This window comes from Neolamprologus multifasciatus, chromosome 9, assembly GCF_963576455.1.
Source record: "Neolamprologus multifasciatus chromosome 9, fNeoMul1.2, whole genome shotgun sequence".
Lineage (NCBI taxonomy): Eukaryota > Metazoa > Chordata > Actinopteri > Cichliformes > Cichlidae > Neolamprologus > Neolamprologus multifasciatus.
The window spans coordinates 2665001-2691260 of record NC_140447.1 but is presented as its reverse complement, the minus strand read 5'-3'; the positions used below and the strand labels follow the sequence as shown (position 1 = coordinate 2691260).

Sequence of the window (26260 nt, the reverse complement as noted above, 5' to 3'; positions counted from 1 at the left end):
GTTTATGTGTGTGTGTTCACCCACTCACCTGCTGGAGAGTCCCTTGTGGACACCGGCATCCTGGAGTACAGTTCCTGCTGAGATCCAGTGTGAGGTCCATGCACGACACTGCTCCCATCATGCACTGCATCCACTCCTGGCCCGGAGGACACTTCTTCCCTTCGTCTAGCGCAGCAGCAGAGTCAGAGAAAAGAGCAGTAAAAAGCCTTACAGCATAACCACAAACACCAGTTTGAAGGGATGAAAAGTGGGCGAAACGTATGAATTAGAATGTAACTGTCATAATATCTGAGTTTTAACACAACAGCCATAGGAAATTCAACCCATGAGCAATGTGACTCAGGGCTCTGTTACCAAACTGTATCAGCACCAACAGATAAAAGGAAACACCACACATGAAACAGTATTTAGCCCTTTCTGATGTCTCAGATGTTGCATATTTGTGACAAATAATTCAGAAAGATTTTAAAGTTGCAAAGATCTCCTGAGACGCCTTGGCAGCTGGGTTTGGATAGCTCTGAAATAATCATTTAAATACTGCATTTTATATTTAGTCTGGTATGTCCAATATTGAATGAAATTTAAACATTTAAGTGTCACAAATGTGCAAAAAATTAAGAAATGAAGAAGAAATGCTTTTGCACTGTGTGCCATACTAGACATAAATTACAATAAAGTTTAAACAAGTCATCAAATTGTAGCAACTCAAATCACACGAGTCACAAACTCGAGAATAGGGATGGGTACCGACATAAACGGTAGTAACCAGACCGAAAAGCAGCGCACATTTCGGTGCTTTTTTTTTTCCTGAGCTGTGATACACTTTAGATTCTAGCCAATCATTTTACGTTTCCGAGGATAGTAGGCGGGTCCAGGTACGTACGTTCTTTTAGAGCAGAGCTACAGATTAAAAATGCCCAAGGCGTCAAAAGTCTGGCTGTACTTCACAGCAAAAGATGCAAACTCAGCAGCTGCAACAAGTGCTTTAAGCTGATACTGTGATGCTGTCAAAGGAGGTAACACCTCAAATCTGATGAAACACCTGGCGACGCATAGCGTTTTTTTTAAAGCCGAGAAATGCGCCGTATTTGATAGCTTGCTGTTGATAACTCGACCCGGAGTTATCAACATCCCCCAAAAACCCGAAGAGTAGAGTCCTGGCCCCTAGCCCTGCCAGTGTAGCAGAAATGATGAGGATGATGATGCAGCAGCAGCCGTTCTTCTCTGCGTGAGTAGCTTAATGTTGTTCGTGTGTAATTTACGTTGAGTAGGCTAACCACGTTATTACATTAATGCATGTAAGGTGAACTAGCAAACACCATCATAGCTACATGCGGCTGTCTTCTTGTTTGATGGCAGATACTCCCTTCACCCTGGACAAAAAGGCTAAAATGACCAAAGAAAAAGTGGAAAACAGTTAAACATGAGAGGTTTTTGGACAAAGTTTGTGTTTTTTTCCATTGTTTAAGCTGCTTCCAGCCAAGAGTGATACCATATATGCCCCATAGCTGCAGAAAAGGCTAACATTGTTATCTTTTTACAAAAAAACAGCTGAACATGAGAGGTTTTTGGACAAAGTTTGTGTTCTTCATTCTTAAGCACCAGTTCAAGCACCGTTTAAGCACCGGCACCGTTTCAAAAGTACCGGTTTGGTACTGGTATTGGATAAAACCTAAACGATACCCATCCTTACTCGAGAAACACCTGCAAGTGACTCATGCTAACTCTGTGGGTTTGTTGTGGGACGTGGATCTCGCTCGATTCTTGTGAGAAGTAGCTGCAGAAAAGTGAACGATGTCAGCAGTAGTGACTTCTGTTTGTAAATAAACAAAGACCAAACAAAGTGTGCAAATAAGCTGAGACTGTAGGATTGTAGCTACTCAAAGTGAGTCTAACCATGACTGTATGATGTAATGGAAAGAGCATCCTGAGCAGCTGCATCACGGTCTGTATGGTAAATGCTCAGATCTCAAGGGATAGTGACACAAGATCACCGGAGCCTCTCTTCCTCCATCACAGACACTTATTGCAGCCGCTGCAGCCACACAGCCACCAGCGTTGTGTTATTATTATGATATAGGCTGTTCCTGTGTTACCACAAGGCTGCAGGTTGCAGGTGCTGAACTGCTGCGTGGTGCCGTGAATCCGTATGGGTCCGCGGGTTCGAGTCCTGTATCCTCCTCCACACGTCACTGAACACTCTGACCACGGACTCCACGGCTCCTTCAAACCTTCAGACAAATCACAGCTTCAAGTTTTTCATCTAAAAAGGGTTTAGTTTCAGTTTTTTTCAAATTTTAGAACACATTATTGGTCAAAAGTTTCAGAACACCACAATTTTTCCAGCTTTTTATTGAAAATGATGCAGTTTGATGTCTGATTGCACTGAGAAATGAAAGCATGGCATGAAAAAGAAATCATGGAATCAGTTTATATTCTAAGCTTTTGCACCTTTGCAGATACAACAGCTGAACACAGCCGTGGCTTCTTCCTACGACAGAAATCAAATCTTCTCCCATATCTGCTGCAGAAGTTCCCATAAACGTGGACCTTGTAGCTGCTTTGCTTTCACTCTTCTGTTCATCCCAAAGCAGCTCGATGGGGTTTAAGTCTGGAGACTGTGCTGGACCTCCGTGTTTTCAAGCTCACCATCTTTTTTTTTTCCTGAGGTGGTTCTGGCACAGCTTGGATTTATGTTTTGGGTCATTATCCTGCTGTAGGATGAACGACCAGAGGGTCCTGCATGGTGCTGCAGATGCTGTGGAGCTGTTTTGGTTCAGGGAGCCTCTCACTCTGTACAAGTCACCGATCCAGCAAACAGCCCCAACCATCACACTGTGGAAACTTTCACCTACTCAACCTCGTAGAAAGATCCTGCATGTTGATCCATCAGTCCATAAAACCTTCTTCCAGTCTTCAGTAGTCCAGTGTCGGTGTTTCATGGCCCAGACGAGCCTCTTTGTCTTATTCTGACGTCTGGCTTTCTCGCTGCAACTCGTCCTGTCAAACCTGCAGCTCAAAGTTTCTCTTCACAGTTGAAACTGAGCTTGAAACGTGTCCTCTGATCCACTCGTGTCTTTGGGTCTGCAGATCTCCTCCTGTCACAGTTTCTGAGCTTTTGATGCTGAAGGAAACTGGACTCACTGACACCTTGACTTTCTTTGCAGTCTCTCTGTAGCACAGACCTACATTTATAAGTGTTATGATGGTCTGTCTCTCTTCCATTGTTAATCACCTTTTTCTGCAGTACAGTACTGTTCAACTGATGCTGACGAGGTCATAGTACCACAGTGTGTCCAACACTGCTTTATGCAGACAGAGGAGGCTGGAAGTAATCCAGGAAAGTTGGACCAGCTGTAGGAATTAGCAGCAGCAGCTTTCGAGGCCTGATCAGCCTCCACTGCTGCAGACCAGCTTTAAACTGTTAACCATGCTGTGTTCCCTGAAAAAGGCCTTTTTGTATAAGTTTAAATTGTACGTTATTTTTCAGTTTTGGGTAACCTAACCTCTGGCAGTTCAACACTTACCTTTGTAGCATTTCAAGCTGTTCACTGGACTTGGATGACTTGAATGAATAACTGAAAAACTGGGCTGTTCTAAACCTTTTGACCAGTAGTGTATATTTTCTTCTAATTCCGTCGTTCTCACCAAAGCAGGGCTCAATGCTGCAGGTATCAATCCCAACCCTGTCTCCTTTGCAGGGACGACCACCGAACGCAGGAGGAGGATTGGTTCCTGAGCGATACCTCCTCCTCACACCAACGTCACACGTCCGGCTGCAGGCGCTCCACTGTGTCCAGCTGCTCCAGCCACAGTCCACTGAGAAACACAGACGCACACGCGAGAGACGACAAAGGAAAATAAAGTGGCAGACACAAACCATTAACCCTTTAAAACCGGTCAGAGCAGCACGCTCTGCTTTGCGTAACTATTTTTAAATCCCGGTAGCTCTGCAACCGCGTAAGCTAGCACAAAAATGTTTTTTGCATATGAAACCGGAGGAGTTGTACTTACATCTTATGCCATCAGCTTGTCCTCGGTCACAGTTTCCTTCCACATATAACTTTGCAAAAACTGCATAAAAAGCACTTGCAGCAACAAAAACATAATATTCCAGAAACACGCTTTGCCGATCCGATCAGCTGTTTCTAACACTTCCTACGTTGGAATAGACGTCAGATGACCTGCTCGAAACCGGAAGTGACGTCATTTCGTGGAAATGTAGTTTTTTACCATCAGGGCCTCATGAGCCTATACTGGTGTTTTTAAAAGTTATCTTTGACTTTATGACTTTCTGTGTGGTTTCTGGGATGCTTAGGACTCATATTGCACTGCTGGAAATAGTTTATTTTGATGCATATGCTGCTTTTTTGCAAATTAGCATCATAATATTTATTTTCGTTTTTCCTGCAGTATATAAAAATTGGTGTATTTCAAAAATAAAACTATGAAGACACTCAAAATAAATTTCCTGTGGTGGGAAACTATTTTGTGCAACTTTTTTGTATTTACAGTTTTGAGGGATAAGCCTCTTAAATTTCTCTAACTAGAAATATATGTTAAAAAAACAAAAACGATTTTCAATTTTTTTGTAGTTTATTGCACTTTTTGGCAATTTATGTAATTACTATGCACTTAATGCAGACATATTATTAAAATCTGGGCTGTAGTGGTTGTATTGATGTATAGCAACTTGAAATGCTCCCAAAAATGGCTCCACAGCATGTAAACATATAATATCAGCTCTGGTGGACTTGGTTCTATGGTAGGTCTTAAAGGGTTAAGCAAGAAAACACAGAGACAGACAACAACAGCACGTTTTTCTTTTTCACTCACCGGGGCAGGGAGCTGTCCCACACTGCATCTCTCCATCGGTGCATGTACTGTTTGACACACAGTGTGAGAACAAGTGATTTCACACACAGATGACTGTATTTATGGAAGGTTAGAGCTAAAGTTTGATCTTCCTCTTTAATGCGATCCATGAGTAAAGTACCAGTTATTACAGGCATCAACAGGCAGGGTGGCACCAGCTGGGTACGTCTCCCCCTGGTGGTAACACGGGCACTGTGCCAGGGGCACGCAGCTGCTGTTGAGCAGGTAGAAGCCCGGGGCGCAGTAGCAGCCGTCGTAACAGGTGGTGGCACACTGCACCTCTGTGGAGGTCATGTCCAAGCACACCCGTGGACACGCGCCACCCTGAGCCTCGCACTCTCGTACTGTCATATACGTCATGCCCTCTGGACACACACCTGCGAGGACAGGAGTGCAACGAGACTTGTACGTGATATTCAGCAGACGGGGTGGCGAAACGTGACGGGGCAAACACGGTACCTGAGCAGGGGTGAGAGTTGCAGTCGCGCGTCTGTATGTGAGGCCCAGAACAGCTTTGACCTGCATGCTGTGGTGTGGGGGAATCACACAACCTCTCTCTTGTCTGGACACCAGAATCGCACCTGGACGAACACTGAGACCACGCCGACCAGGCCGACCAGCCGCCGGGCACTGGAAGAACACCATCAGCTTTATGGCCTTTCATTTTTCTCTTTTTCCAGGATTGATGGGAATGCTGCCATCTATCCTTCCTTTGTGTGTCTACATACCCGGGCAGTGCTCAGTGTTGCACGGCTCCTGCTCCTCGCCGTCTCCATCGCAGGCAGACTGCGTGTGGTTAAACGGCGTGCAGCTGCGGAATCGTCGCCTCACCCCCACATCATCTACGTGGTTGAAACACGTTTTACTGCACTCGGACCAGCTGGTCCACTCACTCCATGTCCCACCTGGTAGCTCTGCACAACAACAGGAGGGAAAAGTAATGTGATGGACTCTTATTCAGTGCTTATGCAGTGAGTGGAGGTCACGTTCACATCTTTCTATCGCAGCCACACCATGATGGATGCATCACAGCAACCTGGGTTAGTAAGTTGCCCAAGGACATTTGGCATGCAGACTGGAGCAGCCAGGGATTAAAAGCATCAACTTTCCAATTAGTAGACGATCTGCTCTCCCTCCTGAGCTGCAGGATTACATCACCTTTAGGATTGTGTTGCTCAAATTTACACACGTGTGGACAAAACGATGCTTGATATGAACTCGTCGAACTTACACAAGAACAACTTAAACTTCTGTGCAAAAGAAGTTTAAGCTCTTACCTGTATTCTCTCATAAAAACCCAAAACACAACAATAATCACCGTAACATGCTGTCGGACGTGTCAATCGATCAATATTTATTTCTATAGCACATTTAAAAAGGACAGTGTTCAGCAAAGTGCTTCACACAAGGCAGCAAAGTGGATTACAACAAATAGCAACAAGAACAGTTACAGTTACAGTGACAGCACGACTGCAGACTGGGAGGAAGTCCAAACTAATTCAAAAGCTGGAACAGGTGAGTTTTTAAACGTGATTAAATGATTGAATGGATTCTGACGTGCACACATCGATTGGAAGATTATTCCAGAGTTTAGGTGCAGCAAACGCTCGGTCCCTCCAGTCCTTCGTCGGGGTTTGGTTGCAGTAAGATCAGTTGGTTAGAGGATCTGAGCGCTCTCTTGGGGCTATACACGTCGAGAAGGTCTGTCAGGTAACTGGGCGCCAAGTTATTTAAAATGTTAAAAGTATACAGAAGGATTTTAAAAACGATGCGGTATTTAACAGGGAGCCAGTGTAGATTGCCTAGAACTGGGGTGATGTGCTCATGCCTTCTGGTGCCAGTTAAGAGGCTGCAGCATTTTGAACTAATTGCAAACGCTGGAGGAGAGAGACTTGGAGGCCCATGTACAGAGAATTGCAATAGTCTAGTCTCGAACTAATGAAGGCTGTGAGTGTAATATACCAGGGAAGCATGTGCTGGAGCAGCTCTGAGCCTCAGAGGAGTCTCCTGGACAGGGCTGAACTCTGACGGCTCCTGCTGGAAGCACTGGAGACCTGAGGACACAGAGGACAATCACTCCTCACAATCTATTTAAAGTATGTGAGAAAAAACACGTCCAAATTATACATATAAGCATTTACAACCAACAAACTGAACACTGGTGATATGTTTCACATCAGAAATATACTGTATGATCCAAGGAGTAGGCGGTTAGTGTTACACAGTGTCGAAACATGAGAGGAAGGACAGAGGACAGCATCAAGTCAGTTAAACTTGTGGGACATTGATGTGTCAGGTAAGTAGCAGAGGGGTTGTTGTTTCAGCTGCTTTGGTGTGATAATAATAATATAATAAACTTTATTTATAAAGCACACTTAAAAACCAAGGAGCTTAACAAGTAAGATAGAGAATAGGAGGAGGATGATAGAAATAGGACCAAAGCAGGTAGCTGTCACTGATACACAGGAAAGCAACAGGTAACGAGCAAACAAGAATTTAAATGAGCATAAAAGTGCATGATAAAAAATCAGAAAAGAAATATTAACTGGAGGGAAAGGCAAGATTGAATAAGTGGGTTTTTAGTCGTGATTTGAACAGTGCAATGGAATCAGATGCGCGGAGGTGGAGAGGAAGGTTATTCCACAGTACCGGGGCAGCCGGAGCAAACGCACGGTCACCCTGAGACTTCAGCCGAGGTCTGGGTTGGGTCAGAGGTAGTTGAGTGGTAGATCTGAGTGTTCTAGCAGGAGTCTGTGGTTTGAGAAGTTCACTAAGATAACTTGGCGCTAATTTATTAATAGTTTTGAACGTAAGGAGTAATATTTTAAATTGAATACGGTACTTTATGGGCAGCCAATGCAAGCTAGCTAGAACAGGAGTAATAGGGCAAAATTTCCTGGTACCAGTCAGGAGGCGGCTGCTGCATTTTGGACTGTTTGCAGTCTAAGAAGAAGAGAAGAGGGGAGACTGTAGTGCAAGGAGTTACAATAATCCAACCTGGAGGTCACAAAAGCGTGAATAAGCTTCTCCAGGTCCTCATGCGGGACATAATGCCGGCCTTAGAGATAAGGCGCAGTTGGTGGAAGCTCGATCTCACTACAGCAGACACACATCGAGTTTGAGTGACACACCTAAGCTACTGACATAGTCACAGGAAGAGCTAGCAAAGGAACCCAGGGCAGCACAGTTGGGCACGAGGGATTTTACTGTTGAACACCACAATCTCAGTCTTCTTATCATTCAGAACAAGAGAATTACTCAGGAACCATTCTTTGACCTCCCGCATGCATTCTTGAAAGTAGTGCAGGGATAATGAAACTAACAGCCCCTCCCAACAGGAGTGGTTTCCCTCCTCATCTTCTTTGACTGATTTTTCAGTGGTTTTGTGCTCAGAGAGGATCAGTGTCACTACTGGTGGCGTGAGGGAAACCTTCATGAAGTTAGCCTGGAGGTTGACGTCCTTTAGTGGGCCCTGTGCTCACTGCCCAACACATAGATCATCAGAATTGGCGCCCTGTGCTTTTCAGGTTCACCTTCTTCATTGTTTGCTGACTGTAACATCGTTCAGCATGATCGGTTTGGTGGTGGGTCAGTGAACAATATCCACAGAGGGACACACAGACGTCTACATGCTGACAAACGGCACTCTGACTGCCATTAAGTACCAGGATGCTTGGACCCACTGTTAGTGGATGCTGGGCTCCTCCTGGTGCTCAGCGACGCCCGTCCTCATGAGTTTGCAGTTTGCAGGCAGGTCCTGGGACAGACATATATTAACCTAAACAAGCTTACCTGTAACGTTGTTGTAGGCCCAGACCACAGGTTACATCACAAGGTGACCATGACGACCAGGCTGACCAGTGACAGGTTGCAACACAGCTGGATCTGTCACATGTCACTTGCCCATCTCTGCACTTACTGTAAGAATAAGCAATTTGATCCAGAATACATAAAGTATTTTTAAACATGAGCTAAAAAGATTGATTATTAATCAGTTTGTTTGTTGTTGCATTTATAGGTGGCTGAAAATCAGCTGCGTATTGATGTACACTGTCCCTGTTATAAATAAATAAAATAATCAGATGTGAGCAATTCTTCACAAACCAGTGCAAACGATGCTGCTCATTATGATTCTCACTATTTTATTACAAACACAAACAAATCCATTATTCAACAGAAGCCTGAATTTGGACTGATGTGTTTATTTTAGGGATGCACCGATACCGATACTGGTATCGGGTATCGGGGCCGATACTGTAAAATGTGTGTGTACTCATACTCGTAAAAGTTAACCGATACCATGAACCGATACCAACTTATTTCATTAATCAGAGGGTGGCTTGTCATTTCTGTTGTAGTTTTTTAGATTAGCCACTAGGGGGACATCCCGCGCTAAACAGGCACAGGGTTAGACGAGTGAGACTGGCAGCTCCAGATAAAAAAAGAGAAACTGGAGGCTGCTGTAGCTAGGCTAAACAAAATGTCAGCAGTGTGGAACAGCCAACTTTAACTCAGGTTTTGGAAAAGCGAAGAAAAATGTCAAGAGAAAATCCACGGGCAGTGTGTGTGTGTGGTAGAAGTACCGGTTTTTGTACTCAGTATCGGCAAGTACTCAGATCCAAGTATCGGTATCGTATCGGTTTGAAAAAAATGGTATCGTTGCATCCCTAGTTTATTTAGTATCATCTTTTGTTCCAGGCACAACGAGCTGAGCGTGGGTCTCACCACGTGGTGCACTGGTCCCTGGGGACCACCTGTCCCGGATGCAGTGTTTGGCCCTCCCAGTGACAGACGCACTGGCTTGAATTCACACATCGTCCCTGTTGAAGGTACAGCCCGTAGGGACAACGACAGCCTGGAGAAAGACATCATTCATGCCTTCATCACTGTTTCAGTTGCATTTGGATAAATCTTGTACAATAACACATAATTAATGTGCAGAACCTTTGTGCTCAAAGACCACTGAATTTTCTTTGTGCACTGTGCAAAGCCAACACTGGCCTCGAGTCAAATCTACTGTGCATCCTACCTGAAATGCACTCAGCAGTGCAGTTTCTGTCCAGGCTGAGATGTGAGCAAGTAGGAGGACAGGGATCGACTCTCCCAGCCTGACAGTCTTCCTCTGTTACCAACACCATGCCACGGACACAACCTGTCGTTTAAATAACAGCGCAGACGTTTCAAATGCTTTTATTGTTTCAAGAACGATCGGTCATTTCAGGCTCGTTGCAGCTCAATCACCTGTCTGCGTGTCCGTGTCTTTGCTGCAGGGCTGGCTGTTGCAGCTCTGGCTCTGCCTGGTCATCCCCTCGCAGCCCCGTCCACCGTTCTTAGGGGGCGGAGCCGAGCAGGTCCGGTTCCTCTGCCTGACTCCTCCTCCACAGCGGGCATCGCATTCCGACCACTCTGTCCACTCTGACCAGTGACCATTAACTAGAACAGGAGAAAGGCTGCCGTCGCATTAACTATTACTGGATAATAGGCAAACATCTCGTTATGGAGGTCGAAGGCAGACCTGGACACGCTTGAGGGAAGCAGGCTCGACTGTCAAATTGATCCCCGCTACAAGCTCCTCCAGGCAGAGCTTCCCTTAATATGTCCCTCTGCCGAAACAAGGAGCCGAGACCACATGACACACTGCAGGCGCTCCACGCTGTCCACGGGGACATGATACAGTCCACTGGAAGACAGGAGACCAGAGGGAACTTTAAAAATATTCACTGTTAGGTCACATCACCACTGTAAGGTGCACGTGTGGCCTACCACAGTCTTTTTCATCAGATCCATCTACGCAGTCCTTCTGCAGATCACACCTGCGGTCCAGGTGAACGCACTCCCCACTGTCACAGGAGAACTGCTTGGGAGAGCACGGGCTGGGCAGCGTGGGCCGCTGCAGAGTCACTGCCGGCCCGGCTGTGGTGCCTGACAGTCGATAAAATGAAAAACATTTAGTGAAGTCTAAGAATCTGGATGCATGACTCCTCCAACTCTACATCCATGGTGTTTGTAAAGTTACTCATGCGCACCACAGTGCTGCTCATCCGAGCCGTCCAAACAGTGCCGTATCCCATCGCACACTTGCGCTGAGTGGACACAACCAAACGATCCGCACGCAAACTGGCCCTGCACGCAGATCGCTCTGGGTGAGCCGGTGTCACGCGGGCTGGTGGTGATCGCTGGGGCTGTCAGTCAGTAGAGCACATGTTACAGTCTCTTGTAAAGAGACGTGGTGTTAGCATAAATGCTAACAGCGTAGCTTCCAACCTTTTGTGGATCGAAGACCGGGCGTGCCGGAGTCGAACCGCGTGCTGAGATGCAGCCCAGGATGACCTGTAGTGACCTCTGAGGTTAAATGTAGTTCAAGTTCACATTTATTTATATAGATATAAAAATTCAATTCAATTCAATTTTATTTATATAGCGCCAAATCACAACAAAAGTCGCCTCAAGGCGCTTCATAGATACAGAGAAAAGCCCAACAATCATATGACCCCCTATGAGCAGCACTTTGGCGAGAGTGGGAAGGAAAAACTCCCTTTTAACAGGAAGAAACCTCCAGCAGAACCAGGCTCAGGGAGGGGCGGGGCCATCTGCTGCGACCGGTTGGGGTGAGAGAAGGAAGACAGGATAAAGACATGCTGTGGAAGAGAGACAGAGGTTAATAACAGATATGATTCAATGCAGAGAGGTCTGTTAACACATAGTGAGTGAGAAAGGTGACTGGAAAGGAAAAACTCAATGCATCATGGGAATCCCCCGGCAGCCTACATCTATTGCAGCATAACTAAGGGAGGATTCAGGGTCACCTGGTCCAGCCCTAACTATATGCTTTAGCAAAAAGGAAAGTTTGAAGCCTAATCTTAAAAGTAGAGATAGTGTCTGTCTCCTGAATCCAAACTGGAAGCTGGTTCCACAGAAGAGGGGCCTGAAAACTGAAGGCTCTGCCTCCCATTCTACTTTTAAATACTCTAGGAACAACAAGTAGGCCTGCAGAGCGAGAGCGAAGTGCTCTAATAGGGTAATATGGTACTACAAGGTCATTAAGATAAGATGGGGCCTGATTATTTAAGACCTTGTATGTGAGGAGCAGGATTTTGAATTCAATTCTGGATTTAACAGGAAGCCAATGAAGGGAAGCCAAAACAGGAGAAATCTGCTCTCTCTTTCTAGTCCCTGTCAGGACTCTTGCTGCAGCATTTTGGATTAGCTGAAGGCTTTTCAGTGAGTTTTTTGGACATCCTGATAATAATGAATTACAGTCGTCCAGCCTGGAAGTAATAAATGCATGAACTAGTTTTTCAGCGTCACTCTGAGACAGGATATTTCTAATTTTAGAGATGTTAGAAACAGATGGAAGAACGCAGTCTTACATATTTGTTTAATATGTGCGTTGAAGGACATATCCTGGTCAAAAATGACTCCAAGGTTCCTCACAGTGTTACTGGAGGCCAAGGTAATGCCATCCAGAGTAAGAATCTGGTTAGATACCATATTTCTAAGCTTTTCAGCGCCGAGTACAATGACCTCAGTTTTATCTGAGTTAAGAAGCAGAAAGTTAGTGGCCATCCAAGTCTTTATGTCTTTAAGACATTCCTGCAGTTTAACTAATTGGTGTGTGTTATCTGGCTTCATGGACAGATAGAGCTGGGTGTCATCTGCATAGCAGTGAAAATGTATGCTATGTCTTCTAATGATGCTGCCTAGGGGAAGCATGTATAATGTAAACAGAATTGGTCCTAGCACTGAACCCTGTGGAACTCCATAATTAACCTCAGTGTGTGAAGAGGACTCTCCATTTACATGCACAAATTGGAGTCTATTAGATAGATATGATACAAACCACTGCAGTGCAATACCTGTAATACCTACAGCATGTTCTAATCGCTCTAATAGGATATTATGGTCAACAGTATCGAATGCTGCACTAAGGTCAAGAAGGACAAGCACAGAGATGAGTCCACTGTCAGAGGCCATAAGAAGATCATTTGTAACCTTCACTAAAGCTGTTTCTGTGCTGTGATGAACTCTGAAACCTGACTGAAACTCTTCAAATAAACCATTCCTCTGCAGATGATCTGTTAGCTGTTTGACAACTACTCTTTCAAGGATTTTTGATATGAAAGGAAGGTTGGAGATTGGCCTATAATTAGCTAAGACTGCTGGGTCTAGAGATGGCTTTTTGAGTAAAGGTTTAACAGCAGCCACCTTGAAGGCCTGTGGTACATAGCCGATTATTAGAGATAGGTTGATCATATATAAGATCGAAGAATTAATCAATGGCAGGACTTCTTTGAGCAGTTTTGTAGGAATGGGGTCTAAAAGACACGTTGATGGTTTGGAGGAAGTAATTATTGAAGTTAACTCAGAAAGATCGATTGGAAAAAAAGAGTCTAACTTAACATCAATGGTACTAAGAGTAGCTGTAGATAATATTACATCTGTGGGAAGATTATTGGTAATTTTTTCTCTAATGATAAAAATTTTATTTGTGAAGAAGTTCATGAAGTCATTACTAGTTAACGTTAAAGGGATGGTTGGCTCAAAAGAGCTCTGACTTTTTGTCAGCCTGGCTACAGTGCTGAAGAGAAACCTGGGGTTGTTCTTATTTTCTTCAATCAGTGACGAATAGTAAGATGTTCTGGCTTTGCGGAGGGCTTTCTTATAAAGCAGCAAACTATTTCTCCAGGCTAAATGATGATCCTCTAAATTTGTGACACGCCATTTCCTCTCCAGATTACGAGTCATCTGCTTTAGGGTACGTGTTTGAGAATTATACCACGGGGTCAGGTACTTCTGATTAGAGACCTTAGTTTTCACTGGAGCTACAGTATCCAGAGTCGTACGTAGTGAGGAGGTGAAATTATTAACAAGATAATCGACCTCTGTTGGGGTAGCGTTCAGATAGCTGCTCTGCTCTGTGTTGGTACAGGGCATTGACGATGATAACAGTGGCTGGATTATATTCTTAAACTTAGTTACAGCGCTTTCAGAAAGACATCTACTTTGATAAAGTCCACTCTCCACTGCTGCGTAATCAATTATTGTAAATGTAAATGTTATCAAGAAATGATCAGACAGGAGAGGGTTTTCAGGAAACACTGTTAAATGTTCAGTTTCTATGCTATATGTTAAAACAAGATCTAGAGTGTGATTAAAGTGGTGGGTGGGTTCTTTTACATTTTGAGAGAAACCAATTGAGTCTAACAACAGATTAAATGCCATGTTGAGGCTGTCATTTTTAGCATCTACATGGATGTTAAAATCACCCACAATAATTATTTTATCTGAGCTCAGAACTAAATCAGATATAAAGTCTGAGAAATCAGACAGAAACTCTGTCTGATTTCTCAGACAGAGTTTCTGAAGGAAAAAAGTCTTTTCATGAGATGGAGCAATGTCATAATACAGAGGGTCGATGTTGTGCAGCAGCTCCAGTCTGGGTGAGGCAAACCCTCTGCTGATCGCGTTCCACAAAACAACAAGTGTAGACCAAAGTACTGTACAATAAAATGGACAAAGCAGAAGACATAAAAGAAAAATAGAACAATGGCGTAGAAGAGAATAAAATCATAAAAGAATAATTGTAACAAACTCATGATGAAGCAAAAGCCAGAGAATAAAAATGGGTCTTTAGACGGATTGTAAAGTATCCAGTGTTGGGGAGGATCTGATATGCAAATGCCCGGTCTCCTCTGTGTTCTAGTCTGGACCTTGGGACAACCAAAAGCATTTGGTCTGCAGACCTCAAGGATCTCGGGGGAGAATACGAGGTTAGGAGATCAGCAAGATATGTAGGGGCTAGTTCATGCAATGTCTTAAAAACAAGCGTTAAGATCTTAAAGTCAATTCGAAAGCTGAATTTCAAAAAGATTTACTTCTCGATTCCTCTTCTCTCCTACATTACCTGCAGGATCTCATCCACTGCTGCATCATCGGTCACACAGCAGCACATGTAGACTCACACTCACCAGCAGTTGTGATCTTCTGTGATCGAGTAGGTCCTGTGACTCCTGATGTTGGCACTCCAGGAAGTCCGCCCTGAGACCTGGTGGTATGTAGGCCTGGGGCACCTGTTGTATGGTCGGCATGGATACCTGGTCTCCCTGTAGAGCTGGTCTGGTTTTGCAGACCTGGAAAGCCTCTTGTTGGAGCTGTACCTAAAAACGATGAAGAAAATAAAACCCACATGAGCTAAACTGACAACGAGAAAGTGAAAGTGAGCGTGGGTGCAGGAAGGGCCTTCAGAGTTTTTTGTTTACTGCTGATGTTTGAAAGCTAAAGAGAGCAGAAAATCAAAGCTGTCCGTACCACAGCCGATCTCATCAGAATGATCCTTGCAGTCTGGTCGACCATCACAGAGCAAAGACGCAGAGATGCACTCGTCACTGTGCTGGCAGAAAAACTGACCAGGCTCACAGCGCTGCACTGTCACTTTCCCACCACCAGAGGGAGATGTTGTCACACTGCTGGGGGTCACCAGCTCATCTGCAAAAGCAGAAGAGGAGAAACAGTATAACCTGGTAAGAGAAGGTTGTACAGCCAACATTAGGAATAATGATCATAATTTGGTTTATGTCCTGACCTCCTCGGCAGCCGAGGATCTCCACGCGCAGGTAAAACGTGTGCCTGTACTCTGCAGGCATGATGCGCACGTAGCGAGCTCTGACCAGCCGACCGAGCCAGCGGGTCACAGGGGTCCTGCCCACCATCCGTGCCTCAAACACCTGCACAGCAACAGAGAAGACACCATAGAGGATAACATCAGTTACACCCATGACAACGTATAAAAATATGTAATCATGTTTTACAGTGTTGAAATTATAATTAACGGTACTGTTTAAATGTGTTAGGTATACCTTAGCGGGGCCATCGGGCTTCCCATTCTCAGTAAAGTCTGTGAAAAGGCTGCTGTGCAGGGCGAACGCCAGGCGGTATTTGGTGAGGTAACCCCACATTCGCTCAGTGCCCTGTGTCACCACGCCTGACACCCACATGGGCTCCGAGAAATCCACCTGGAAATACGGCTGAGGGTCTGTAGGTAACGGGCTCCAACCGGGCTCCATCACCTGGCTGTGAGCACAAAAGATGATATGACACGGAGATGACCTCTTTTGTCGTCTCCCCTTCAAGTGTTAACAAGAACTTGAAAGTTTGCTTAAGACCCAATGTGCTAACACTGAAAGTTTGATCTGTTTTAGGCTTGACAAGCGTCTCACATGTTTGGGACTATATTCAGCCGCCCGGCATCGGCAGGGTTGTTCTCCTGATGGGAGGACGAGGTGAGCTGACCGTAATGGATTCTCCCGTCCTCCAGTCCGAGCGGAGAGGAGCAGATACCTGTGATTGTGATAAAACCACGACAGACCCAGTGATGTTTGCATGCTTTGCTGCATCTTTATTAACGGTTGCTGTAGACGTAAACACCTCGGCTGCAGCTCACAGCAACAACAACCAATGACAACAGCCTTTTACAGTGCCGAGGCGTGATTGCAGATGCTGTGCAGGTGCATCGATCTCACCTGCAGCAGCATCGCAGACCCCGCCTCGCCACGGTGATATATGACGATCCTTACATTCATTCAACCTTCATAAGAAATGCAGAAAAACAATCACACAGCTGAAAACAAACCTCACCGTGATATCCCGGGCCACCGTCCTGCAGAGACAAGATCAGAGCATAAAGCACTGTTTGCTGTTCATGCTGTACGTATATTAACATCTCAAATCCAAATGCCAATAACGGGACTTAAATGAATGCACTGGCTTACAGCAGGATGTGTGACAGCAGCTATAGATGGAGTCCTGAGCGGGGCAGGCGTGGGTGTGTACGGCCTGCACAGTAGTGATCGTATTGAAGAGGAATTAAAAACAACTGTAATGCTTAAACGTTAAACGTTAAACAAAAAAGATCTGCGTCCTCATGTCTTACTGGGCGGTAATGTTGTCATGACGGTGGCATCCACTTTCATCCTCTCCTCTGGGACAGTGGGGATTTCCATCACAACGCTTCCATGCCTCAATGCAGCCCCCTGGTGGGGGGCAGGAGAACTGACCAGCAGGGCAGCTACGTGGACTGGTGGCTGTAGTGGAAGGTTGCGTACCTGCACACGGTGAGTAGTTGTGCTCAGTAAGAATGTTTATTATGAAATATTAAAGAGCAAACTGTGAGCTGTTGAGTGGACAGCTCACCACAGTGCGTCTCGTCCGAACTGTCCCCGCAATCATTGACGCCATCGCAGACTACACCCAGAGGACCTGCTGGCACGCAGCGACCGTTCTCACATTGGAACTCTTTCTCTCTGCAGCCACCTGCTGGGGAGACTGGTGAGGGAGGACTGGGTGATGTTAACCAGCGAGAACCTGGTGATGAAAGTAAAGCCTGCATTTTAGAATCACACACACAAAAAAAAAACAGTATGTAAGACCAGCAACCTTTCCACCAACCATCGCCACAGCCCATGATCTCAAGGCGAAGATAGATGCCATTCTGGAAGTCGTGGGGCAAGAGGCGGACAAACTGAGCCGACACGATCCTGTCCAGTCTGCTCTCCATCACTCCTCGATCATCGTGATTACCGAGAAAAACCTGGGAGGAGAACAATCACTAAGAAAAATAATAAAGCCTTTAAAGAAAAGCGCTTTGGTTTGCTGCTGCACCTTGGCTCTGGGTGGGGCATCAGTGACCAGCTCCTTGTGAGTGTACCACTGGTTTCCATCCCGGCTGAACTGGAGGAAGAAGCTGGACACAAATGTGCCAAACGCACCTCCACCCTGGGTCAACACACCTGTAGGACAGCACAGCGACGAAACTAAGTGCACAAAACACTGAAGCAGCAAGTACTGCATGTAAACTGTGTGCCTGTTTACCAGTGATGTTGTATGGCGTTAGCAGGTCTATCTGTATGTAGGGACTCTGTGTGTTGCCGGTGTAGCTGACAGGCCTCCGCTGTGGTAGGTCCTTATACTCCTCTGGTTCTGGACTCCAGCCCTGCAGGAAGAATTGTTATCAGTGAATACTCAACACAACGCAGAACCAAGGCATAATGGACTCATTTTACAGGCATTCGTTCATAAAATATCACTAAATAGCATCATTTTGTCATTTATGAGAAGTCTAAGGAAAAAAGAGGATGATGGTTGACATGCTCAGGGGTCTGATTACGTGTGGAGTACCTGGAGGTCACTGTGAGGGTCCCACGCATGCAGACGAGCTGCATCAGGGGGGTGACCGGCCTGCTGTGAAGAGGCACTGAAACTCGAGGCAGGAAGAGACTGGACACCCAGGGGAAACCAGCATTCCTCTAAACAGGAACAAGGATAAACAAAGTTTGCATGATTTAAAACAGCTGCACCTCAGATTATAAAGACTTTTTTAATGCTCCCACTTCACCGACCTGTTCGTGAGATTGTTCAGGTATAACAATGTAAGCTTATAGTTTCCATTAAAGTTTATGGGTTACAACTGTGTAGCAATATATTTCATAGCAGCAGTGATCATGCAGAAGCAGACACCTGTTTCTGGTGTGATTCAACAAAGCGCTTAGTTTTCCTCTTCATAACACCTGTGCTGTGGGGGTTAGATGCTATTTAAGTACTGTCAGGGTTAGAGGCAGGGTTAGAGGCAGGGTTAGAGGCCGGGTTAGAGGCAGGGTTAGAGGCAGGCGATGTCTGCTAGAGCAGTGCCATACTGCAGATTTGGTATGGATGCAATACAGAAAAACAGCGATACCAATAATGATACCAATACTTTTAACTTGTAAAGGCATCTTATGTAGGGAAGTGCTCCAGTTTTGTTGAGTGAGGCTCGTTACATACAAAGGTATGTGTCTGCTTGCTAACCAGTGTAGCTTTAGCTGATAACTTAGCATCACCTCCTAATTACTTCTGACTCCAAAGGAGTAACATGGGAAAAATCTGTCGGCTTAAATGTTTCATTTTTATTTCAGGTCACACATACTGTTGGTACTGAGTTTGCAAAAGCGAACATGTTTGTTTTCTAAGAGGTGTAAAAAATGTCTCATGGGTGCCCTCAGCTGAGCCTCTGGGTGAACTGCAGACCATTTCTGAACAACATTAATAAAAGTAAACTGGCTCTCCTGGATCGTCTCAGGATCAACCTTTAAATATCTAACAACAGGTAGAGGAAGGCACCTACCTCCAGGAGGAAGAGGGTATGTGGGAATCAGGGGTGTAGTGACCTGTGCTGGCTTGGAGGTCACAGTGACAGGACCAATGGTTGTAAGTATTGTGTCATTTTCACCTAGCAGGTGTAGAATACAAACACTGGTAAGAGAATATTCATCAATACAAGATTGTCACCATAAACAAGAGACAGTCGTCTAAGTGATGCAATTTTATTGTTGGCCAAATGTTCACTTACAGGTCCATTCAGCAGATGATGTTTCTGCAAGGGTCCCAACTTCCTCTTAATGTCATTTTTTTAAGTTATGCATGACCATTATTTATTACCAGTCCAATTATAGCACTTACCCAGAATGCAACACTATAAACTAACTAACTGGTTGATTCTGCACAGAGCACTCGTTCACTTTTTAACTCCGTTTAATATAAATTAAAAAATAAAATCTGCAGGATGATTTTCTGACTCATAAACTGCTGCACCATCGATGGTCTTTGTCACGTTTCTTAAACAGATCTTTAAAAATCATTTTTACAACATTTCTGTGCTGTCGATTGTGTCAGGAGTGAAGTTTCTTTCTAATAAAAAGAAATAAAAAAAATTGCTCTCCCTCCAAACAGTACAACTGAGATTACGGCATGTAACATTTAACATTATGAGTCCCTACGTAAACAGGAGAACAACTGTTCAGATTTTACCTCGGCAGTAGCAACACCTGTCTCCCTCTCCAGGCACCAGACTTTGGCCCTGCACAAACAAAAAGCATTCACCTCAGTCACACGTGTGCTCGAGTTGCCACGACACACGGCTACGTGGAGGCAAGAAAAGGTTGCAGAGGCAGGAGAGGACTACAAGTGTTTCCATGGAATAAGATACAAACACACATTTACACACAGTCACATACACAAATGTGTCCATTATAGTCCCACAAAACATGGACAAACTTAAGAAGAACATTGGTTACACTAATCAGTAAAGTCTGTAAACGACACTAAAGTGGCGACAGGTGAACAACATTTAAAACATGACAATAAGACGAATGTGGAAATATTTTTAGTAGCTTTTGCCAACAAAAATGAACAAAAGCCACACACATCCTCTCACCTGAGGGCAGCCAGTGGCGGCGTACGGACAGTAGGGGGAGCACTGCACTGTGAGGTTGGGAAGACAGCGGCAGAGCTGACACTGGTCTGACCGCCATCTGTCGCCCACTGTGTGGGACTGACCGTGATACTCACACTCCTCACAGGGGGCTGTCTGACACCTGCACACACACACACACACACACACCGACAGTGGGATTGTAATACAGACACAAAGACGAACAGACTTTTTCTTTCAAAGAAACCCAGCAGAGTTGTTGGTGGATGGACGTCATGATTCGATCATGTTTTTAACCACAAAGCCTGAGCTGATAGAAAATACTTCCTCACAGCAGGGGAGAAATGCTTGGCACACGGTTGGATTCCCATATATAGGTAGACATTTCCATTCTTGGATCAGGGTGCACAATATCTTAGCTGCTACTTTTATAACGATCACGACCTGCACCTGTTCCAATGTGCCAGCACATTACAGAGTAACTGACGTTACACATTATTCCCACATTAATCATCTTTTCTTACTTGGTGGATAAGAAGTGAGGACACCAGACAGAAAAGCAAACACTGGACTTTCATCCTCGACGCCCGTTTTTTGAACTTTGAAAAGGTTACATGCTGATTGGTGGATGACCTCATGAGCTACACACGCAGTCTAGTAAACTAAATACAATTTATTTTAAGTGCATGACTATTTTTTGGACATTAAGGGTTAAACCTCTTCATCAAAATATTTATAATGCTTGATAACACATCTGCTGAGCTCACGTTGAAGAATGATAAATTCTCACAGAGGCGCCCGTCAGACGATTGCAATCCCATGGAGAGTGACCATGTTTGGAAAAGGTCAGAGTGCTGAAAGCCTTGAAAAAGTACACAGTTTCTAACCAATGAAAGCAGGAGGAGACTTACCGGCGAGCTTTCCTGTAAATTCCTCTGCATGTCCTACCATCTCCATGTTTGGGGGGGTTGTTTGGGCTGCGGAAGGACCACTGAACGCTCTGCACACCACACGGCCCCAAGCACTCTCCCCACTCAGACCATGATGACCATCCACAGTGGACTAAACAGTGACAAAACAGATTCCTCAGACTTCACAGCAGTGTGTGTGTGTACACGTCAGCTGTGGATTTGACTACAGCGACTCACTGGAGCAGTCAGGGTTGGGCTGACACCTCTGCGGCCTTCCTCTCTCGCACACACAAACCTCACAGTCCACTTTGATCTGCTGGCCCGGCCAGTAGCGCACACCCGCCACCTCACACACACACTCCTCTGGTGACACACACTGCTGTGTGTGGCTCATCACCTGCCCCTCTGCACACCAGCATCCTAAAAGTATTGATACGTTAGAGAGAAAAAAGCTTGTGACTGGAATCTGGTGAAGAAGCCACATTTTATTTATCACACAGGACGTTCCACACGTGTCCTGGGATGCACCGACCTGAGAAGCAGCGTGCGCTGGGATCACAGGTGGACTCACTGCTGATGTGGGCACAGGACAGTGGGCAGGGAGCACAGCTGTGTCTAACCAGGCCTGTGGGACAGCTGGTGTTGTCACATCCATCATTCAGACATGGTTCTACAGTGAGGCACAGAGACAGAGCAGGAAGTCCTGCTGTAAGAAAAGCTGTTTAACTAAATGAAAAATGTCAAAAATTCTCGTACATTATCTGTTTCTTTATACAGGTTAAAGTAACGAGGGTAAACACCCTGGTATAAAAATAAGGAAAGACAAAAATGAATACAGGAAATGTCTTCATTTTAGAACTGGACGTGGTAACGTTTTGCTTTCTTTCTTTCTTTCTTTCTTTCTTTCTTTTTTACCAATTTATCTTCCCCTTATTGTCCTTAGCTTTCCCTAATTTACTACCAGTTCATGGCATTTAAGTATTTAAGACTCTGATTACTTCCTTTCTGGTTTAAATAGCCCAGATTTGTATATAAAGCAACCACCATCATCAGCAATAAAAACAACTTCCATCAACACTCGAGAAGATCCACATTTTTTATACTTGGAATATTTATTCATATTTATATACAGGATCTTTGGAGTTCCAAAAATATTCTCTCTCTGAGAGCACAAGCCCTCTCTGGGCAGTAATTACTTTTATAATAAGTAATAAAACAATCGTAAACAAAATACTTGACTTTTGCTCAATAAAACATTCATCTTTATAAACTGCTTACTGGTCTCCATGGACAGATTCGATGGTCCTGGGAGCTGGGAACAGTCCTGTCCTCCATAGAGAGGAGGTGTGCATGCTCTGTGTCTGACCTGAACTCCACCACAACCACTGGAACAGTTTGACCAGCTCCCCCACGGCAGCCATCGACCATCAACTGTAGAGAAGATGGTAATGGTAAATGGACCGGTTCTTATATAGCGCTTTTCTACTCTCAAAGCACTTTATAACATTCATACACATTCACACTCTGATGGATGCATCGGAGAGCATCTTGCCCAAGGATATTTGACATGCAGACCGGAGGAGCCTGGGATCGAACCACCAACCTTCCGGTTAGTCGCTGAACCAGAACAGAAGACAAGTCAGACTTTATACTTCTATTTTTTTGTCAGTTTTTCCTCCAGCCTTCTATGAAAAATAAACCCTCTTATTCCAAAATTATAGGAATCTCACGTTTCCTGAAAGCATTCCCAAATGTGTGTGTTACAGTTTCAGTGTATGTCCTTACCAGGACAGGTGGTATTGAAACACTCCTGCCTCTGGATGTCCTGACCCCGGCAGTGGTGCAGCGGGTCCCCTGGAGGGCATGATCTCTCCCGGCTCATGAAGCCCGTCCCACAGGTGGTGCTGCAAGGACTCCAAGGGCCCCAGGAGCTCCAGGTTTTACAGCCCTGCTCGTCTGTGGGGTCTCCGAGCGACCCTAATGAGGAGTCTGGGCAGTCTGGAACACCATTACACACCTAAAAACAGAGCAGGCTCACTGAACATGAAACTTTTCGTTTTCTTTCTTCCTTCCTTGAAAACATAACTGACTTAGTTTTAGTATAATTAACAGAGAAAAACAGATGCAGTGTACTTTCATATGTGGGCCTGCAAATAACCTCAGATTCCAAGATTGAATGATGCAGTCATGCAATAGAAAATAAAGTAGAAACTCAGTAGTAACGCAACTGAAACTTCTCCCAACTTTCTGGTGTAAAACAAGGACTTCTATCCCTTCGTTGCCTGTTCAGCCACACATCGTTAAGTAAACACATTACATGTTGTAGGCAACATGACACTTCAAGTGAGTGAAAAACCTACTAAATATTATGTAGATAAGATAAACGACTATGAGTAAACAAACACTTGTATATTCTCCCTCAGAGGAAGTAAAATACTTTCATGACAAGCATCTGGCTTCTGTGAAGAAGTGAGCATGGGAGGCCTGAAGATGGGCGCTAACTTGCGCTATCCAAGTTTGTTTACTGATGCTGTGAAGTGTTGCCCTGGGACTCTCCCTGACTTCGCGCCACATGGTTTATATCACTGTGTTATCAACAACCCCTCAAATTATACTAGATGAGATCTGAAGGCCTACAAAAGTTTGAATGCTTGTGTTCTATGTCAAGATTGCTTACAAACTTAGTAGGTACTTGAACCACGGACACTAGTTGCTGCTACGGTATTTACCTGATCTTTATTACACTTTGACATTGATACGTCTCTGTGTATTACCCTTTACATTGTCGACGAGCCAAAGTAGCTCATTTGTGATTAGGGATGGGTACCGGTGTCCGGTGCCATGATGGCACCGGTTCTGACATAAACGGTAGTAACCAGACCGAAAAGCAGCGCACATTTCGGTGCTTTATTTCGGTGCTTTTTTTTCCTGAGCTGTGATACACTTTAGATTCTAGCCAATCATTTTACGTTTCCGAGGATAGTAGGCGGGGCCAGGTACGTATGTTCTTTTAGAGCAGAGCTACAGATTAAAATGCCCAAGGCGAAGCGGTCAAAAGTCTGGCTGTACTTCACAGCAAAATATGCAAACTCAGCAGCCTGCAACAAGTGCTTTAAGCTGATACTGTGATACTGTCAAAGGAGGTAACACCTCAAATCTGATGAAACACCTGGCGACATAGCGGGTTTTTTTTAAGCCGAGAAATGCGCCGTATTTGATAGCTTGCTGCGAGACCTCACACCGAGCACATCTACTGCGCGTGTGGTGCCTGGTAACGGACACGGAGCCCTGCCAGTGTAGCAGAAATGATGAGGATGATGATGCAGCAGCAGCCGTTCTTCTCTGCGTGAGTAGCTTAATGTTGTGCGTGTGTAATTTACGTTGAGTAGGCTAACCACGTTATTACATTAATGCATGTAAGGTGAACTAGCAAACACCATCATAGCTACTGTACATGCGGCTGTCTTCTTGTTTGATGGCAGATACTCCCTTCACCCTGGCCAAAAAGGCTAAAATGACCAAAGAAAAAGTGGAAAACAGTTAAACATGAGAGGTTTTTGGACAAAGTTTGTGTTTTTTCCATTGTTTAAGCTGCTTCCAGCCAAGAGTGATACCATATATGCCCCATAGCTGCAGAAAAGGCAAACATTGTTATCTTTTTACAAAAAAACAGCTGAACATGAGAGGTTTTTGGACCAATTTTGTGCTCTCCATTCTTTAAGCACCGGTTTGAGCACCGTTTAAGCACCGGCACCGTTTCAAAAGTACCGGTTTGGCACCGGTATCGGATAAAACCTAAACGATACCCATCCCTATTTGTGATTGATGAGCAATGGTAATCTGTAATTTTCTGCTGGGGCCGGGACATGCTGCTGTTTTTGCCTGTTAGCTGCTATTAGCTGCTGTTAGCTCCTGTTAGCTGCTGTTAGCTCCCGTTAGCTGCTGTTAGCTCCTGTTAGCTGCTGTTAGCTCCTGCTAGCTGCTATTAGCTGCTGTTTTTGCCTGTTAGCTGCTATTAGCTGCTGTTAGCTCCTGTTAGCTGCTATTAGCTGCTGTTTTTGCCTGTTAGCTGCTATTAGCTGCTGTTAGCTCCTGTTAGCTGCTATTAGCTGCTGTTAGCTCCTGTTAGCTGCTATTAGCTGCTGTTTTTGCCTGTTAGCTGCTGTTAGCTGCTGTTAGCTGCTGTTAGCTGCTATTCTCCACTGTTACCAAAACTTAATTTCAAATGAATCTTCGAAGTGGGCAACTCTTAGCAAGTAAACCCATATGTGATGTGAGAATGCAGTAAAGCTCATATTAAAATTTCAGATGTACTTAAAAACTACAGACTTTTAGGACACTATAGTCTAATATTAGCTAGCATAGCGTTAGCTTATAATGTAGGAATTCTTAAAAAAGAATAGGATGAAATGGAGATGAAGGGGCGAGTGTTGTGGGGGAAGAGGCAGATAAAGAGATGAGACAGAAAAAACTAGAAAGAGCTAATTAAAATATAAATGTAAAAATGTGTATTTGAAACAGATGCTGGTCATTTAAAAAATGCAAATAACTTATACTGCTGTATCAGATTTTTGTCTTCTTTCCAAACCAGCAGGAAAGCAACAAAAGATTATCTTCATGTACTTGATCATTTCTGCAAAATATAGATGGCGTGTTGGGGCGGAGTTTAGCTTACCACGTTAAAAGGCACACAGGTTCCATCCATACAGGTGAACTCAGAGCAGGTGACAGTGGTGTTGCTGCCAGGAAGTGCTGGTGAGACAGTTTTATCTTAACAGAACAAGATGTCAAATATATTAATGATCATACAAGAGAACAGGGGAGTTAATACAATCAAACTTGTGTCCTTTTTAGTCCTGATGACATCTTTTAATGAAAGCCTGGCCGTGACTGTATCATAGCGTCATCATGGTCACTCCTTTTCTCACTCTAGGCTTACCTGCCTTCTCTTTATCTAATGAGAACTCACCACACACCAACTCATCTTCGCCCCGTGGACAGTCTGGGACACCATTGCAGACCTGTGACATGTTCACACAGGTGCGGTTGTCACATGGGAAGCTGCCTAAACAGGGAGGTATCCGGGTAGAGCCTAGTAGACAGATGGTAGGACAAACTGCTCTTTTTGGCCTGATCATATTGACTCTAGGGTTTTATTCTTGATGCTTAGAACATATACAGTATATACATTAACATACCACAGTTGTCGATACTCTCATCTGACGCATCCCTG

The 26260-nt window shown here is 44.7% G+C and overlaps 1 protein-coding gene across 1 annotated transcript in view; it reads right to left on the bottom strand.

Annotated features, from left to right (window-relative positions):
- sspo (SCO-spondin) overlaps positions 1-26260 on the bottom strand; it is a 124177-nt gene that overhangs the window by 66794 nt on the left and 31123 nt on the right. The window contains exons 33-65 of the mRNA XM_085173116.1: positions 26226-26260; positions 25997-26119; positions 25703-25797; positions 22813-23044; positions 22306-22458; positions 21560-21697; positions 21265-21447; positions 21028-21178; positions 20120-20279; positions 19714-19762; positions 19031-19135; positions 18049-18176; positions 17743-17863; positions 17533-17660; positions 17058-17461; positions 16328-16340; positions 14844-15066; positions 11140-11205; positions 10902-11057; positions 10639-10797; positions 10391-10555; positions 10117-10308; positions 9905-10027; positions 9601-9730; positions 8668-8793; positions 6838-6929; positions 5604-5789; positions 5335-5505; positions 4997-5252; positions 4837-4883; positions 3649-3819; positions 2083-2231; positions 29-151 (exon numbers count right to left, since the gene is read on the bottom strand). The exon at positions 26226-26260 is cut by the window's right edge and continues 199 nt beyond it. Of these exons, the coding sequence (XP_085029242.1) occupies positions 29-151; positions 2083-2231; positions 3649-3819; positions 4837-4883; positions 4997-5252; positions 5335-5505; positions 5604-5789; positions 6838-6929; positions 8668-8793; positions 9601-9730; positions 9905-10027; positions 10117-10308; positions 10391-10555; positions 10639-10797; positions 10902-11057; positions 11140-11205; positions 14844-15066; positions 16328-16340; positions 17058-17461; positions 17533-17660; positions 17743-17863; positions 18049-18176; positions 19031-19135; positions 19714-19762; positions 20120-20279; positions 21028-21178; positions 21265-21447; positions 21560-21697; positions 22306-22458; positions 22813-23044; positions 25703-25797; positions 25997-26119; positions 26226-26260 (4753 nt within the window). The remainder of the gene's footprint in view (positions 1-28; positions 152-2082; positions 2232-3648; positions 3820-4836; positions 4884-4996; positions 5253-5334; positions 5506-5603; positions 5790-6837; positions 6930-8667; positions 8794-9600; positions 9731-9904; positions 10028-10116; positions 10309-10390; positions 10556-10638; positions 10798-10901; positions 11058-11139; positions 11206-14843; positions 15067-16327; positions 16341-17057; positions 17462-17532; positions 17661-17742; positions 17864-18048; positions 18177-19030; positions 19136-19713; positions 19763-20119; positions 20280-21027; positions 21179-21264; positions 21448-21559; positions 21698-22305; positions 22459-22812; positions 23045-25702; positions 25798-25996; positions 26120-26225) is intronic.